The sequence below is a fragment of the Typopeltis vanoorti genome, chromosome 5 (genome assembly GCF_054136105.1).
Source record: "Typopeltis vanoorti isolate ZY-2024b chromosome 5, IOZ_Tvanoo_1.0, whole genome shotgun sequence".
Classification (NCBI taxonomy): Eukaryota; Metazoa; Arthropoda; class Arachnida; order Uropygi; family Thelyphonidae; genus Typopeltis; species Typopeltis vanoorti.
Window position 1 is genome coordinate 84,697,810 of NC_143553.1, and position 18,839 is coordinate 84,716,648.

The 18,839-nt window shown below is 36.9% G+C and overlaps 1 protein-coding gene across 3 annotated transcripts in view; it reads left to right on the top strand.

Annotated features, from left to right (window-relative positions):
* LOC150106608 (endosome/lysosome-associated apoptosis and autophagy regulator family member 2-like) overlaps positions 1 to 18,839 on the top strand; it is a 594,368-nt gene that overhangs the window by 461,219 nt on the left and 114,310 nt on the right. For all 3 annotated transcript variants that reach the window (XM_090392568.1, XM_090392569.1, XM_090392567.1), the window contains one exon: positions 3,402 to 3,613. In XM_090392568.1, the coding sequence (XP_090248694.1) occupies positions 3,402 to 3,613 (212 nt within the window). The remainder of the gene's footprint in view (positions 1 to 3,401; positions 3,614 to 18,839) is intronic.

The following is an 18,839-nucleotide window of genomic DNA, read 5'->3' on the forward strand; positions in this document are numbered from 1 at the left end:
TATAGAAGCATCCAACTGTATATTTTAATATACACAGTTATTACCCTTCTGGCCTGTGCTTTCTACTGTTCATGTGCCTACTGGTTACCTTTCTGTTTTCTTTATTTGCAGCTCCAGCTTAATGATGATATTCTTCTATTCAACTCCCACTTTATGTTTTCTCCTGACTCTAAGTATGCAGTTTGCAATTACTTCCCTTGAATATTCCTTAAACCACTTACCAAGCACACATCCAGCCCCTGCAGCTTCTCATGCCATGGAACTAATCCAAGCAATCTCCTAAGCTTGTCATACTTACCAGCCCTGTAATTCCACATATACCCCTTCTTAACTGAAAATTCCACACATTTAGCTGACTCCCAGGTCAAGACGATATGTTCACTCTCACCAATTGGTGGTAATGTGGTCATATTGGTTATAGATTAATTCTTAGATGCAATTACTAGATTGAGCATTCAGACTCCATAGTATATTCCATTATGTGCTGTCTCAGGGAATTATTCCTTAGTAATTGCATAAATTTAATTTCCTTTCTCCTATGTGTCCTCTCCTCCTTCCGTCTATGATTTCTCATAGTTGAAATCCCCCATAATAATTACCTGCTCTCCACTCACTGAGCCTATTTGCCAGTGCATACTATCTTCATCATCTTTTCCATCTCCTGGTCTATAGAAGCATCCAACTGTATATTTGAATATACAGCTGTAGCCTCAAATGTTCTATTTTCACTGGCCTGTAGTTGAACTTCTATTCTCTGTGGCTGCAGTTCATCAGCTATCATCAATACCCCCCCCCCCCCCCCCAATTTTTTCTTTCTATTCTCCCTGAACACACTATGAGTGTCACATTCTATCCCACTAAATATATTATCTCACTAATGCCTAATGCCAATAACCTTTGACCAGGATGAACTAACTATTGCCAAAAGTTCCTCCCCCTTGTTCCGAATGCTCCTGGCATTAGTACACATAAAGTGCAATAGGCCCACCGCTATCGAGACACATTATACTAATTATCGCATTCTGGTTTGTTACCAGTTACACTCAACTTCCTCACTGATGTCTGCGTATCCACTCACCAGCTTCCCCCCCCCCCTAAAAGCTCTAGTTTCCCTAATTTTTTACATACACTTTCAATTCATTCAACAACACTTTTTTCCCAAATTCTGAATACCAAATCCATTCAGATGCATGCACACCATGCTTCTTTTATAAGTCCTTTTGCATGTCAAAACTGCTCCATACATCCACAAACTCCACACCACTCCTCCTGCATAACCTATATGATATTAACTATTAGAGTTCAAAGGAACAATTGTAGTAAGTTGTGTAGATTAAAAATTAAAATAATAAAATATATAAAATAATAATTTTATTTTATTAAAATTTAAAAAAAAAGTGAATAGAATAAAAAAAAGAACAATTAATAGTGATAACTTTCCAAAACCTGGATATTGGCATACAGTGTGATCAGTTCAGGTTCTGATGATTTCTTAGAATTTCACATATTTCAAGGAAAGGACGATTACAATTGAACTTCCAGAGTGAAGAAAATGGGTATTATCAAATGAAAGGAAAAAGGGTGTTGTCAAGCATCTTGTACACAGAGCTCATACAATCTGTTATTCTGATCACCTTTTGTTAGATCAACTGAATAACATTAAAAGCAATCTGATATGTAATTGATTCAACAAAACTTCCATTCAAGAAATTATTGATAATCATCATCCTTCTACGACTACAATCTGATGTGAAAAGAATTTCATGTACCCTACTTTAAAGGAAATTGAAAGAAATAATAAGGATTCTTCATTAATTCAATCTACAGCTTATAAATTATCTTCCTTCCTACCATCAACAGAGGATACATTACCACCTCTTTTCTTACTGGATGTGTATCAAGTACCCCGCATGTCATCTTTCCTATTTTGGACAGACTGGCCATTTTGTCCAAATAATCAATTAAAATTGAAAAACATCATGAATATATATATTTTTGGAATCTGGAAAGTCTGGCTTTGCTTCTCACACTATTGACACCAGGCACAGAGTTCTTTGGAACCAGACTAAACTTCTTCACTCCAGCAAGTTCAAATTCAATAGTGTTTTCCTTGAAACATGTGAAATGCTAAGAAATCATCTGAACCTGAACCGATCAGACTGTATGCCAGTATTCAAGTTTTGGAAAGTGATCACTATTAATTTGTCATAAGCTGTTTTTTTTTTAATTAATTATAATTATTATTATTTTATTTATTTTATTTTTTATTTCTTTTTTCATTTTTCTTATTTCATTAATCTTATGCAACCAGCTACAATTGTTCCTTTGAACTCTAATAGCGTAATACACTTCAGCTGCAACCGAAACACGAGCTAATATATGCATGATTTATGATTCATTATTTTGATTCATCTTTTGAATGTAGTTAAGTCTATCTCCCTGACAATATATCCACATAGTGTTGGATGAAATGTATTGGAGTTTTTGAATAAATTCTGTATAATTTTTGTTACATATGTAAATCATGAAACTTACTTTTATTCTTCATTAAATTTTGTTTTTGTTTTGTTATACTTATGAATAATTGGAATAATCAGTTCATAAACCCTGCGAGAGCATGGCTGGCCGAGTAGTTAGCATATCCGCTCTCCCGCCAAAAGGCTGCGGGTTCGAATCCTGCCATGGGCATGGATGTTTGTGATTGCCTGTGGAAATACTAGTGGTGGTGATTGGCGGTAGATAGCTTTGGTCATGAAGGTTATTTTCTTGATCATAAATTAGTAAATAATAATATTTTTTGGTTTACCGATCAAGTGTTGATCAATTTTATTAACTGAACCAACTAGTTTTGCCACATTTCTATTCTAGTCAGTTTTTTACAGTTATTCTTGCCAGTTTGCAGTTACGCATAATTGCGAGATTGTTTAAACCTCTATGTAAGCCCTGAAGATACAGATAAGTGTGGCGAAACTAGTTGGTTCAGTTAATAAAATTGATCAACACTTGATCGGTAAACCAAAAAATGTTATTATGATAGCTTTGGTGTTGTTGCAGTTGGTTGGTGGAGACAGAGTTGTAGAGCAGGTGCCCTCCCTCGTTGAGTCTATGGATTCCCTGGAAGTGTCAAATAATAATAATAATAATATGTTATTTGATATATTGTTTTAACCCTGGACTTTGTGCATTATGCTCTTAGCATCATAAACTGCATCATAAAAATCAAACTCAGCCCAAAAACTAATTGTTGGTGGGCTGAGTTGTAAAATTTTGTTAGCTCTAAAATTACTTTTATATTATTCTTCATAATAATAATAAAAACATAAAGATGAAATAAACAATATATTTATAGACATATGTCCAGTTCATATTAAGTAATTTTCAACATTATAATTTCTACTTAGGTTGTGAAGGGAGAGTGCATTCATGGTGTGCAAACACTACATTATATTTCTCCAAAAGGATGCATTCCTCCTGGAGGGAGAGATCTGCCTTTAGTGCGAACTATTACTTGTTCTGTAATTCCCCAAGAATTGCAAATTGTCATAGCAGCTTGTGTCGGCTTGGGCTTTTTATTATTAGTTTTGGTAGTATTTTTCTGGAAAAAGAATAGGAAGTAAGAATTTTTGTTCTTTATTCTTCAATTCATTTTATTAATTTTTCATATTTCTATTTAAAACACGTTTAATCTGTGATTAATTAGCACCTACTTATTTACAGACAAAATATGTTTTTAAAATCATAAACATGAAATAAAATTATTTCAGATACTTTTTGAATATATATATTTAAAATATATTAAAGTGTTTGCAAAATACTTGTTTTGTACCCATTTTATGATCATGCAGTCTATGGATATAACATAGCTAGATTACATCCTTTAACTTCCTTAGCTGTAATCTTAACAACCTCTTTGCCAGCATATTTAACTCCATATTTGATTATTCCGCAAAAGATATTTTCCAGAATAAATAAAGCATTTTTAAAAAAAATAAATTTCATCTAATCAAATTTTTCTTATGGTTTAACTCCTCTAACTAATGATATTATATCTTAGTGTGATAGGTTCCCATTGCTGTCTGTAGACCATCACACCTGTGATTATTATAAGAATATTATTATTATTATTATTATTATTCAGTCCTCCATGGAGTCAAAAGTCTCATTGTGGGAGGTCCATCTTAGGAAACACAAAGGCTATCATACCACTCCTTGAACTCATTGACCGTTTTTGTTCTAACCACTCTCTCAGGCAATGCATTCATTCCAGGGTTCATCCGCCCTCCATGCAAAGAGACCACTCCTCACCTTCTTGCTTACTGCTTCCTTTCATAACTTCCAGGGATGGCCCCTTGTCATCGCTCCTTCCTGCCATTCCACCAAGCATGAAGGAACACATGAGTGAATATTCAATATATTTTTCTGAAGTAAATGAATAATGCACAAAATATAAACATTTAAAAGTGATATTTTTTTACAAAAAAAAAAAAATTACATTTTTGACTTCTCAGTCATGTTGCAATTATCATAGGAATGAAGGAAAGGTAATGTCTTACATTTTCTAAAAAATAATTATCTTAGGCAATATGTGAAAATAAACATGAGAGTAGAAGATTTTAGATTTAGCAATGGCATTGGAAAATATAATTGTGAATTCGGAATCCTGCCAGCCTGGTTGGCCGAGTGGATAGCGTATCCACTCTCCAGTCAAAAGGCTGTGGCTTTGAATCCTGCCATGGGCATGGATGTTTGTGATTGTGTGTGGAAATACCAGTGGTGGTCAGCACAGTAGATGGCATTGGTGTATTTGTGGTCAATTGGTGATTGAATGGTGGAAACAGAGTTGTAGAGCAAGTGTCCTCCTTCACTCGATGAGTCCTTGGACACTCTGGAGGTGTCAAATAATAATAAAATGTGCTTGAAAGCAATTGTAAAAACTGACCTTTGAGATGGCCAGGAGCATTCAAGTTTTAGTGAAGAGGAATAATATGTGGAACCACAGTGGACGTGACTGACAGGTTCAGGAGGAAGCTTTGATTGTTTTAAATTTACATTGAAGAAACTAGGACTATTAGGCCAGTGTATCTTGTCTGCAAATTACATAGCATGGAACTTTTTTTCAGCACCTATTAACCATGCTATGCAAGGTATTACCGTACATCCTGATCTCTCTCTGTGCTCAAAATACAAACATTTGCCAACCAAGCACACTTCACAATAGTAGATAGCTGAGTTATCTGACAATACACATTAGCCACACATTTAGTGAAATTATTATCACAAAACAAATGGACCACAGAGATAACTACTCCCAAAACACATCCCCTTCATATATCCCAAATGAAGCCATATACCTCAAAGAAATGAGCATAAGTTTTTTCATCAAATTCTTTAAATTAAAGATACCAAGAAATTATATACTTGGTTTAATCCTTTATCCAAGTGTAAGCGAACAAAGTTTGCACCTAAAGTATTTTCAGGACTGGGGCAACTCGTATAAAGAAGCTAATGACTTCACATCACTTTCCTTAGTATATAATTTCTTGGTATCTTTAATTTATAGTATAACCAAGTGGAAAAACTTCCAACAATCATCAAATTCTTGTTTACTTGTTTATTAATGATACACTAATGCAGATTAAAAATAAATGCCTACTAGATATAGCTAACAGATTTATTTAAACATACTTAAATTATTAATGTTTTCTGGAGAAAAAGAGGTGAGATCTTTTTTTAAGTGACAGATACCAAATGTTATATTCAGGCAGTAACAATCAGGAAAAAAGAAGGAGTAATATAGTATTCAACACAATATGAGGATAATCTTCTTCTTCAATGGTAGGCAGTGATGTGGGCAAATATCAGAATCAGGAACTGGACAATGAGACTTTTGCCAAGGGTCTACAGTAGTGTCCAGTGCCTGTGTGCAAAACTTTATTTGGCGCCCCTAAACCCAGTACCACGCCAGTAGTGTCCGGTGCCTGTGTGCAAAACTTTAGTTGGCACCCCTATCCTCCCCCCTGCAATAAAAAAATCACTTTTAAAAAACATTTGTTTTAAGTATTTCCTCCTCTTTGGCGCCTGTGTGCATCGCACACATTGTACATGTGGCCGGCGCGCCCCTCGGCCTACAGAAGGTTCTACTAATGTAGAAGTGGAGGAATTTTTTTGCAGCATTAGAGAAGGCAACTGACACAACAAAAAAGAAAAAGTTGTTTCTTGTTGGAGATCTAAACAGCAGAGTAGGAAATGATTACCAGACATATAGAAATGTTTTGGGAAAATTTAGAGAAAATAATAAATCTAATAATAATAGTAAGTGTCTGTTGAATTTCTGTTCAGGATAAGGGCTAGTTATGAATAACAGTATGTTCCAATATAAAGATGTACACGAATTCAAATGGAGAGAAAACAAACAAGAAATAAAAGTCTCATTGACTATGTTATTGTGGATAGTGATGTTTTCCCACTAGTTCAGAACACGAGTGTACAGAGGATTTGAAATTGGAAGTCATCACCATTTAGTCCTGAGTAGGATGAAATTGAATTTCATATTAAAAAGAAGTGTATGTAAGAAAGTAGTTTTAAAACAAATCAAAGTTGAGCCACTTTCAGATATGAACTGTAGACTAGAGTACATAAATATTATTCAAGAAAAATGGAAGAGTTTGAGAACACGAACCAAACCTTGGAAAGCATATCGACAGTTCCTGGCAGATAAGTCAGCTTGTGCTCTTATGGCAGGTTGATGCTGGTGGATAGCTATGGTAGCAGAGTAACCATAGTAACCATGATTTTCTTATATAGAGAAACCTATGGAGCATTCATAACTATACATTCACACGCATTCCACAGTAATTAACTACTGTGGCATATGTCTGAATTTATAGTTATAGCAAAGGATATAGTGGAATTATTTCATGAGCACTTCATCAGTGTATATTATAGTGGTGTAAATGATGATGTGCAACATGTAGAAGGGAGGCAAGAATTAGGAGAATTAGAGGTGAAAGATTGTAAGCCTTCTACCATGCTATGATAGAGGTGAACTGAGAAAGAGGGCATTGGTAGCCATTGGATCTATATGTAGATTGTACAGAAGGAATAATGTAAGATTTGCTGATCTGTGTCTGGAAAAAGCTTTGTTCACTGAGCATGATGAAGTGCAAATTCAGGAAAATGTAAACAATTAGGATGGAAGCAAGTGAGTTTGCGTGAAGGCACCATCAGGCGGGTGAGTGTGAGAGTGACCAACTGTGGAATCTAGTCTCTCAAGCAAAAATATTGAATAAGGTAGTTAATTTAGGAAGTAAAAGTGGGTGGGAAAGAATAGGGATGCTGCAGTTTCTATATACTAATGCTGGAAATATCAAGAACAAGAAAGAGAGAGAGAGAGATAGGAGTTTTTGGCATTGGTTAGTGCAAACTTGCCAAAATTGAGAGGCATTAGTGTGACTTGGCTACCAGCAGATGATGTAGTTACAGGGATTGAATGTGAAGGTTTTATTATTTTCAGGGAAGATAGTATGTTATAGTATGGGGGGGGGGAGGAGCACTGCTGATGATAACAGATGAATTGCAGCCAAAAAGAATAGGAGACAGGCAGAAGGTGGCTGTTCATTTGAAGTAATCTGGTGAGAGATTAAGGACAGTAAGACAAAATATACAACTGGTTGTCACTATAGGCCAGGGAGTACCACAGATGATCTGGAAGACATGCATTGGCAAATTAGTACAATAAGTACAGGTCGAATGATTATTATGGGGGGATTAAACTATGGAGATATAGACTGGAAGGAAGAAAGATCACATGGTATGAAGAAGAAATTGAATTTATACACCTGCTAAGAGATAATTACTTAAAGCAGCATGGGATGGAGGGGACTTGGGGTTGGAGAGTATTGGACCTAGTCATAGGATCAGAAGAGCTATCCATAACTGAGGTGATAACATTGCCTCTAATTAGTAAACATGATCATGCATTCTTGACTGTAAAATATGGGGAATGTTCTATCAAGAAGCAGTATTTGTGGAACTAAACTACAAAGCAGGTGATTATGACATGCTTAGGAAAAAGCTTAAATCTGTACCATGATATAAAACACTGCAGGGTAAGGATGTTAGTAGTGCATGGGATATAGTTACGGGTCATCTTGAGGAAGCAGTATTAAATTGTATACATAGAGTAAGGAAGGTTAATCGGATAGGATCATTAAGCACGAGTTGTAGAAGAAAATGCTGTGGAGAGTATATAAAGAGAAAGGTGACAAGCAAACTTATGAATAATACAAGGCAAATTGAAATGAAAAATACAAGCAAACTCATGAATAATAAAATAATACAAGAATGGTGACCAACATTGCAAGGAAGACAAAATCAGATTATTAGAATAATCTAGCCGAGCAGGCCAAAGGAAATCCCTAAGAGTTCTTTCATTATGTGGCAAGTAAGAGGAAGAATGACAATGGAAGATTAATCTTAATAAGTGATGATAGTCATGAGTAGACAGAAGTGGATAAAGTAGTTGAGTTACTGAGTAATCACTTTGCAAGGCTATGTCATCCTAGTGAGGTTAGTGTCTGTTCTCACTAGCCTCACTATCATCCTAGTGAGGCTAGTGAGAACAGAGGTGGATGAATTGGACGTTCTTGCGATATTCCAAAATCTCAATATAAATACAGCTGTGGAATTAGGATATCAGCTAGGGATTTGCGAGAATGTGCAAGAGAGCTGGCTATGCCTTTGCCTAGGCTCTTTAATTTAATTCTCAGCTCTGGTAAAGTTCCAAGGGAGTGAGAAAAGGGCAAAATAATTCCTTTGCATAATGGGAGGTTCTAAGACTGCTGTAACAAATTATAGACCAATCAGTATTTCAGGCATTTAGGTAAAAGTACTAGAAAAATCGTTAAAAAAGAAATTCAAGAATGGATAGATAGAAATATTATACTGTGTGTGGGTCAACATGGCTTTGTGAAGGGTCGGTCATATCTTAGTAATTTACTAACTTTTTACAATAGAGTAACAGCAGAGTTGGATAAAGGAAATGGCTGCACGATGATTTTGCTGGATTTTGCAAAGGCATTTGACAGAATACCACATGGAACTCTGTTATGCAAATTAGGACAAATGGGGATGGATATGACACCGGTTAAGTGGATAACACGGTGCTGCTGGACAGATATCAAAAAGTAGTATATGGCAGGGCACAATTGAGGTGAAAACAGGTGACTAGTGGTGTGCTGCAAGGTTCAATGCTAGGAGACCATTGCTGTTTAATTTTTACATAAATGATATAAGAAATAACTGGAAAAGAAATATTCAGTTCTTTGCTTGATGATGCACAATTAGGTAGTTAATAAAGGCAATCACTGTGTATGAGATGTGTGTAGAGCTTGCGGATGATATAGATTGGTTGTCAGTATGTGCTAAAGATAATGGTGTCAGTTTAATGTGGAGAAATGTCAACTTATGGCAGGAAATAGATGAAGCTAGAGATTGAGGGGTGGTGGTAAACAGAGAGTTAAAGTTTAGAGGACATATTGCTAAGGTTTGCTAAGTTAGCTCATAAGATTACTCGGCTATTGAAGAACACATTAACAAGTAGAGATAAGGAAATTTTTATTCCTCTTTATTATAATAAAGAGGAATAAAAATATAAGGCCTTGATACTCTATATCGAGCCTCGATAAGACCCCATCTAGACTACTGTGCCCAGATATGGGTGCCAGGGTTTCTTCTTGATGGGGAGGAGGTGGAGAGGATCCAGAGACGAGTGACCAAGATGATAGCAGGTCTTGTGGAATGAACCTTATGAGAACAGGTTGAAGATTTGTGGGTTGCAAAAAATTGGTCGATAGGCGGAAAAGAGGTGATATGATTGAGACATTCAAATTACTGAAGGGTTTCTATAGGATTAATCCAGAAGATATTTTTGAGAATAGGATTGGTGGTGGGAGGACTAGGGGGCCATACATGGAAGCTGGGCAAGAGCATGGTTAGCAGGGGTGTTAGAACTAGGTTTTTTACTTGGAGAGTGGTGAATGAGTGGAATAAGCTGCCAGAGTCTGTTGTGGGTGCTATGACCATGAATGAGTTCAAGGCAAGGTATGATAGATACCATGTGAATGTCGAATAGTTGCTCTTGACATGATGTTAGGGCCTCCCTCAATGAGTCTGTCGACTCCTTGGAGTTTCCCGAGATAATAATAAATAATAAATACACCCACATCTGGATTATTGTGATCAAGTCTTGTCCCCCTGGGTTTTTTGGTGATGGGGAAGCAGTGGAGAGTATTCAGAGGCGAGTGACCAAGATGGTGAGTGGCCTGTTGGAATGTTCCTTATGAGGATAGATTGAAGGCATATGGATTGCAGAAGTTGGTTGATAGAAGAAAAGTGGTGGGGGGGGGGGAGATATGATAGAAACATTTGAGTTGCTTAAAGGATTTTATAGGATAGATGAAGGGGAAATGTTTCAGCACTTGGCTAGAGAAACCAGAACAAGGGATCATCCCTGTATGTTGAATGAAGGTGTGGTTGTTAGGGATGTGAGAACTAGGTTTTTTGCTTGGAGAGTTGTGAATGAGTGGAATGGGTTGCCAGAGTCAGTTATAAGTTCTTTGTCTGTTAATGGTTTCAATGAGAGTTATGATAGATTGGGTCTCCTGTGATGAGTCTTTGGACTCCATGGAGGTACCTGTATAATAATAATAATGATGATGATGATGGAGCTGTGTATCAGAAAAGGAAGGTAACCAGTAGCATGCTTTAGGGCTCTTTTCTTGGAGCCCCTACTGTTTAACTTGTTTGTTAATGATATTTCATTTGGATTTGGATTGACTGGAGATCTTCAAATGTTTTTTGATTATGTAAAATTAGGTAGAATTATCAGGAGTAGTGCTGATGTTAGTTCTCTACAGGAAGATTTGAATAGACTTTTTGCTTGGACAAATTAATAAATGCTAGGTGTTACACTTTGGGATACACAGATATAAGGCTACATACTGTATTGCTGGAGCTATACTTCAGGAAGTGGATGAGATTTGGATCTTGGAGTGATGGTGAACAGTGGACTGAAGTTCCAAGTGCATATTGCATGTATTGCAAAGACTGCATATCGTATTGCTGCTATGATAAAATGTACATTGACGTGTAGGGATAAGGAGGTGGTGATGGTGGTGGTGGTGGTGGTGATGCATCTATATAAGGCATTGATCAGACCACATATGGACTACTGTGCTCAGATTTGGTCACCTATTTTTCATTGTGATGTGGAAACACTAGAGAGGGTCCAAAGTAATATCAGGACTGTGAAGTATTGGTTATGAAGAGCATTTGAGAGAATGTGGATTACAGAGGTTTGTGGATAGGAGGAAAAGAGGAGATATGATACAGACCTTCAAGCTAGTTAAGGGATTCTCTCAGATTAATACAGAAGAAATTACAAAAATAGTGGATGTTAAGATGGGTAGAACGAGATACCACCCTGGAAGTTGTTTAGAGATGTGGTGAAGAAGGGAGTGAAGAGTAGAATTTTTAGGTGAAGAGTTGTTAGTGAATACAATACATTGCCTGAGTGCGTTGTGAGTGCAGGTGGTGTAAATAATTTCAAAGCTCATTATGATAGACATGTTTGCTTGTTGAGCAGGTCTCCCATGATGAATCTGTTGATTCCATGGAGGTTACCATATAATAATAATACAGAGGACAAATATAAGAAAGTGAAGCAGTGTGTAAAAAAAAAAAAACAAGCAAAAGTATCGGCAGACTTTGGTAAGAACATAGAAAATTAATATTAGGAAGGTTGAAAAATATTCTGGAGGCTATTGACAAAGCTTAGAAATGAAAGAAAGAATGTAAAAGGAATCATAGATGATAAAGATGACATGAAAACTGAAGATAAAGATATCCATGATATATGGAGTACTTACTTTGAAAAATTGCTAAATGAAACAAGCAGTGAGAGTACAGTTGCAGAAAACACTCAGCAGGCATGCAATAAGGAATACATGTCAAGGCCTGAAGTAGAAAAAGCTATCAAAAGACTGCAATGTGAAAAGGCAGCTAGAGTAGATGATATTTGACCAGAAATGCTCGGGTATGACAGTTTTACAGTGGCTGACTGCATTATTCAGAAGGCATGGAAAGATGGTTGAATTCAAGATGATTAGAGTAAATCTCTCATAGTACCCATCTATAAAAAGGAAACTAAAACTGAATATGAAAATTACAGAGGTATTTCCCCACTGAGTGTTCCCAGCAGTGGTGGCTCATGGCTTGAAATCGTGGGGGTGCTGCAAATTTCGAAATATACACACACACTGTAAGTACAGTGTATACGTGTTTAGATAAAATATCAAAATTATGGTAAAAATTAAACATGAAAAAATATTGTTTATTATCAATAAAATTATACAGTTTGGTATAATTGAAAATTACTTAAAAATAAAATATATTCGTCTTGTTTTGTTTCATGAAAAAATATTGTTTATTATCGATAAAATTATACAGTTTATTATAATTCAAAATTACTTAAAAATAAAATCCATTCCTTTAATTATAATTAAAGGAATGGATTTACAATTTTTCGACATTACAATTAAATCCTTTAATTGTAATGCCCAAATATTTAAAGAGAGGGAGTAAACACGATAAGCACCACAACACTCTGCTACTAGAGCAAACTGCGTATAAACAACAGTGGAACTGCGTGATGGACACTGCCGCATTACGCTAATAGCTCGCATCTCACTATGACGTGCATATGCTTGCGCACGTAGCAATATGACACTGTGGTAAACACAGTTCTGCTAGCATCCTTTGCCCTCCTAAGTGCTACAAGATGGATTTTTATTATTTTTTATACAAAATAAGACAATTGTATAGGATTGTTGATGATAAAATTAAATATTACAAGCAAATATAAATAAATTAATGAATATATTTATATATATCGAGAAAAATTGGGGGTGCTGTAGTTCCACAGTGCCTATGCACGAGCCACCCCTGGTTCCTAGTAAGATTTATACAAGTATACTTGAGAAATGGTTAAGAAGTATTGTAGAAGGGAAGCTTGAGGTTTCCAAGCTTCAAGGAAATCGAGGTTTGTCAAGGTCCGATTTTCATTTTAAGACAAATAGAAGACTGAAATATAAAATCTGATAATATTTCAGTCTTGACAGATATTTAAAGAGAGGATTAATTTGGAGGATTTAATGTACACCCCCCTGCATATCAGGAATTTAATTATAGTAATAATCATGATGATGTTTTCCGGCCTGGTTGGTTGAGTGCTTAGCGTATCTACTCTCCAACCAAAAGGTTGCTGGTTTGAATCCCTCCGTGGGCATGGGTATTTGTGATTGTCTGTGAAAATACTACTGGTAATGGTATTGGTGTAGATGTGGTTGGTGGATGAGGTTAAGTGTTGGAGACAGAGAGTTGTAGAGTAGGTGCCCTCCCTCTGAGTCTTTGGACTCCCTGGAGGTGTCAAATAATAATAATAATAATAATATTATTATTATTATTATTATTATCTGAGACTTCTAGGGAGTCAAAGACTCATCGAGAGAGGTTATAAATCACCCAAACCAGCTGTCATACCGTCCTTTAAATTCATTCACACCAGATGCACTCACTACCCCTAAATGCAAACTATTCCACTCACTCGCTGCTCTCTGGGAGAGAAACCTAGCTCTTACTTTTTGCTTGACTGTGAACAAACTTAACTTCCATAGATGCTCCTGTGTTCTCTCCTCACCTTCCATATAATGAAAAATTTCATCAGATGATATCCTATAACACCCATTCAAAAGTTTATAGATCTCTATCATTTCACTCCTCTTTCTCCTGTTAACCAGAGTTTGTAATCCACATACTCACAATCTGTTGTCATAATCTAAATCCCATAATTCAGATATAATCTTTGTAACTTTTCTTTGTACCCTTTCCATAGCTTCGTTATTCCCTTGGAACCAGGAAACCAAATCTGCACACAATAATCCAGGTATGGTCATATCAAAACCTTATAAAGAGTTAAAATGACTTCCTTATCCTTACATGTCAAGGTTGCTTCAGCATCTCAATTATCTTCCGAGTTGTGTTTGCAACTTTTGCTATGTGACCTTGAACTTCAAACTTCAAATTCCTATCCACCAATACACCAAGATCCCTTGCTTCCTTAGTTTCTTGTAGCATAAGCCCGCTAACATAATATGCCAAAGTGCATTACTCTACGCTAACTAACCCTAAACTGATAGCCATTTTTGTTTGCCCAAATTTCCAGCCTATTCAAATCGTTTTATTATTGTTATTATTATTATTACTACCCAAGACCCCATGGAGTCAAAAACTCATGTGGGAAGTCCTTTTATCATACACACAGCTCTTCATGCCGTGCTTTAAACACACTCAAATTCTCTGCAGACACCACACTCTCAGGCAAAAAAAAACCTGCTTCTCACTCCCCTACTTACACTCTCTTTATTCAGTTCCAGGGATGACCTCTGGTTCTCCCCTGATCTCCCACTATTTTCTCTAGAACTTTTCCAGCATTGATCCTATAACAACCCTTTACTAACTTGTAGGTCTCTATCATATCTTCCCCCTGTCCACGAGACTCTGCAAATTGCATCCTCTCAATCTTTCCTCATACTCGACATTCCACAGTCCCCTCTGGACCCTTTGCAACATCTCTTCATCCTTCTGAAAACCAGGTGACCAAATCTGGGCACAATAGTCCATGTGTGGCCTAATCAAATCCTTATACAACAGAACAAGAATCTCCCTACTTCTACACGTCAGTGTCCTCCGCATCATTCCCAGAAGCCTTTGTGTTGTCTTCACAATTTTGGCTATGTGTCCGCTAAATTTCAGATTCTTATCCACTATCATCCCTAGATCTCTTATTTTCACCACCTCCAACCATATATCCTCCCCATGCATAAATTCTGAATCCCAACTTTGTTTCCCAAATTTTAAAACCTTACATTTTGCAACATTGAACTCATATCCCCATTCCAGTGCCCAATCACTCAAGTCTTCTTGTGGCCTTACAAGAAGACTTGAGTGATTGGGCATTCCAGTGCCCAATCACTCAAGTCTTCTTGTAAGGCCACAATATCTTCTCTACTCTTTGTGGTTTGTCCCAACTTTGCATCATCTGCAAACAACTGAATATCTCCATCCAAATCTTCACCAGTATCATTAATATACAAGTTAAACAGCAATGGTCCCAAAACAGACCCATGAGGTACATCACTAATGACTTTCCTTTTCCTGGATATCGCTTCCCAATACACAACTTGATGATACCTATCAGATAGCAAGTCTACAATCCAATGCACTAATCTAATATCCAACCCTATGTGCTCCAGTTTGACTAACAACTTATCATGCAGTAATCTATCAAAAGCCTTTGCAAAATCTAAGTATATTACTCATATTTGTAAATTTAGGGACACAAAAACACACGTGTTGAACAGATGTTGTGTCCCTAAATTTACAAATATGAGTGCTGATCACTGTGTAACCTTAAAAGAAAGAATAAAACGAAGTGTATTACTAGGTATCCATCTCCTCTGTCCATGGAAGCAGTCGCCTTATTGTAATAAGTAAGTAGATTACTAAAACATGACCTCTCTTTAGCAAATCCATGCTATCCATCAAAGATAATACCATTGTCGTCAATGAAATTCTGCATCCCAGCTCTCACAAGCTTCTCCAACAACTTAACCACAACACCTGACACAAAGATAAGCCTGTAGTTTGATGGTTGAGTTCTATCACTTCCTTTATGAAGTGGCAGAATTTTGCCCTCCTTCCACTCTTTAGGAACTTGACCCAGTGCTAGACTTGTATTAAAAAATATGTCAAGGCTGGCGTCAACTCCCTGGCACATTCCTTCAGAATATGTGGTGATATATTATCAAGTCCCACAGCCTTATTAACATCTAGTTTGCTCAACTCCCCATACACCTCTTGCTCACTTACAGTCAGTCTATTCTCCCAATCATCAACTGCTCTCAGTCTCTCCATGAAGTCACATTCACAAGATTGAAAGACCTTTATGAACTGCTCATTAAGTATCTCCACCACCTCTTCTGCAACAACTGTTTTTATACAATTTTCTCCAATCAATATCATCCTTCCATAATCATTCTCTCTTTTGCTGGCTACATATCAAAAGAACTGCTTAGGATTCTTTTTGGCTTCATTAGCTAACTGCTGTTCAATCCTCACTTTAGCTACCCTCACCAACTAAGTCTCATATTGCCTGGTCTTTGTAATCCTCATGGAATCGGTTATTTCCACTTTTCTTATGCTGTCTCCATAATCGCATTCTTAATCTCTTTATTCATCCATTTCACATCTACCTTATTTAACCTTCTCACCCTTGGAATACATTTAAACATTGCACCTACTAGACAGTTTTTGAAAATCCCCCAAGCTGCATCGATTTCTTTTCCAGCTAACTCCTCATTCCATGCTACACCCGCAAGCTGTCTCCTGAGCTCTTCATAATCACCCCCCCCCTTGTAGTTCAACATATACCATTTTCTCACAGAGGTCCTGACACTGCTGGCAACCACCCAGGTAATCACCTCATGGTCACTCTCACCAGTTGATGTGTGATTTGACACCTCATTTATAATTACATCCTCTGATGAGATGACCAAATCCAAGACCCTCAATCCTCGCATGCCCTCTGTTACATACTGTCTGAGGTAGTTATTCCTTCAAAAACTCAAGAAACTCATTTTCTTTACTTTCAGTTGCTATCTGATATCATTCCAGTCTATATTGCCATAATTAAAAATCGCCCATAATGATCACTCTTTTCTTATTTGCTTGGCTAATTTGATCATACATTTCATTATCACTACCATCCACATTACCTGGTCTATAACAACATCGAACCAAGTATTTCATTCCATTCACCTCTATCTCACACCATGGCTCAAAACCACTGGCACTATTTTATACGTTCTCTACTTTATATGGACATAACTCTTTCTATATCATCAATAGCACTTCCCTTCCCTTTTTACCTTTTCTATCCTCATGAAACACATCATACTCTTCCATCTCTATTCCTGTCAGGATGCCATCCTCATCCAACCATGTCTCATTTATTCCAACAATTTTTGGGTGAACAGACTCAATTAATGCAACCATTTCATCTGCCTTGTTTCTTACACTTCTAGCATTTGTACACAAACACAGTAGATCATTCCTGGATCTACAGCTAGTCCACTGATACCACTCATTCGATGTGATCTCTTCATGCTCGACTTGGGCCATTTCCCTTTCTGCTTATTCATTTTAGAACCCTCTTCAATTCCAACCGTTTCCTCTTGATCCCAGGTCATCTCATTTCCTTTCCTGTCTACACATACTCTTACATCCTCTTGGAGCAGTCACTTTTCTCATGCTGTGCACCCTGAGCCTTCCCATTTTCCTGTTCCTCTTGCACACCCATTCTCTCATTTTCCATACTCATGCCACTCACTTCCTCATTCATAACCATCTCTTCAATCTCTCCTGCTCTTCCACATCACATCCCACTTGGTCTGATTCATTCTCTATACTCACTTCTTTACCTTCCATCAGCGGTCTCTGCAAGCGACTCACACTATTACAACTCAAATGCATTCCATCTCTCTTATATAGTTCACTTCTTCCTTCAAACTCATTCCACACATTAAAAAACTGTACTCCTTTCTCCTCACACATTTAAGCTAACATATCATTCATAATCCTTGCTCTCTGCCTCATCTCAGTACAGTCATACCTAGGCAACACGCTTACTACCCTTCCTGTCACACTATTCTCTTTTATCCGTCTAAGCAGCCTCCTGATATCAATTCTGACATGCTCGTTGTCCTCTGTCAAGTCATTCATACCTATTAAAACCATCAACTCCTTTGCTCGCTCCATCCTCATATCCAATGCTTCAATTACTCTACTCATTTTATCACTTCGAAAAATAACCTTGTGCATTCAATCATCCAGCACACCTTTAATAATGGCATCGCCATACGATGCCACTTGCTCTTCTGTCATAATTCGTATTAACTCTTTCATACCAACATGATTTGCTTTAATCATTTTCACCTGAATTTTTTTAATTTCATTCCCCATCCATTTCATCTCTTGCCTCATCCAACCCAATTCAACCTTTGAATCTCGCTTCACTTTCTCTTGATCATTCAATCTTTTTAATTTTCGAATTCTTGACCGAGCTTCACACTTTTACCCTCATTTGTAAGTGCTGAATATCGGTATCATCCCTGATTGTCCTGCCTGTCTTTACATCATCGGCAAACAATTGCACATCTGATGTTCAACCCTGCCTGATGTCATTAATGTGTAGTTGAACAGTAATGGCACAATGACTGAACACTGAATTACATTACATCACTGTCTGTCAACCATCCACTGATCGAAGTCAAGAGTTTATATTCCAATCCCATGTTCTCCAGTTTATGCAACAGCCTTTCATGTGTAATCCTATCAAATTCATAGTGTATCAATTCCATTTATTTAACTCAGCCGTAACATTGTTATAAAATATGAGCAAATTGCTAAAACATGACCTTCCTTTAGTAAACTCATGTTGCTCTTTGCAGAGTATAGCATGTTTGTCTACCCATTTCTGTATGCAAGTTCTTACCAACTTCTCTAACATCTTCACTACCACACCAGAGATACTGATAGGTTGGTAGTTAGACCCATGAATTTTTGCACTACCCCCCTTCTACAATGGAACTATCATACATTCCTTCCATTTCTGTAGTATCATTCCTGAGCTGAGACTCACTTTATACAAACATCTGAAAGGC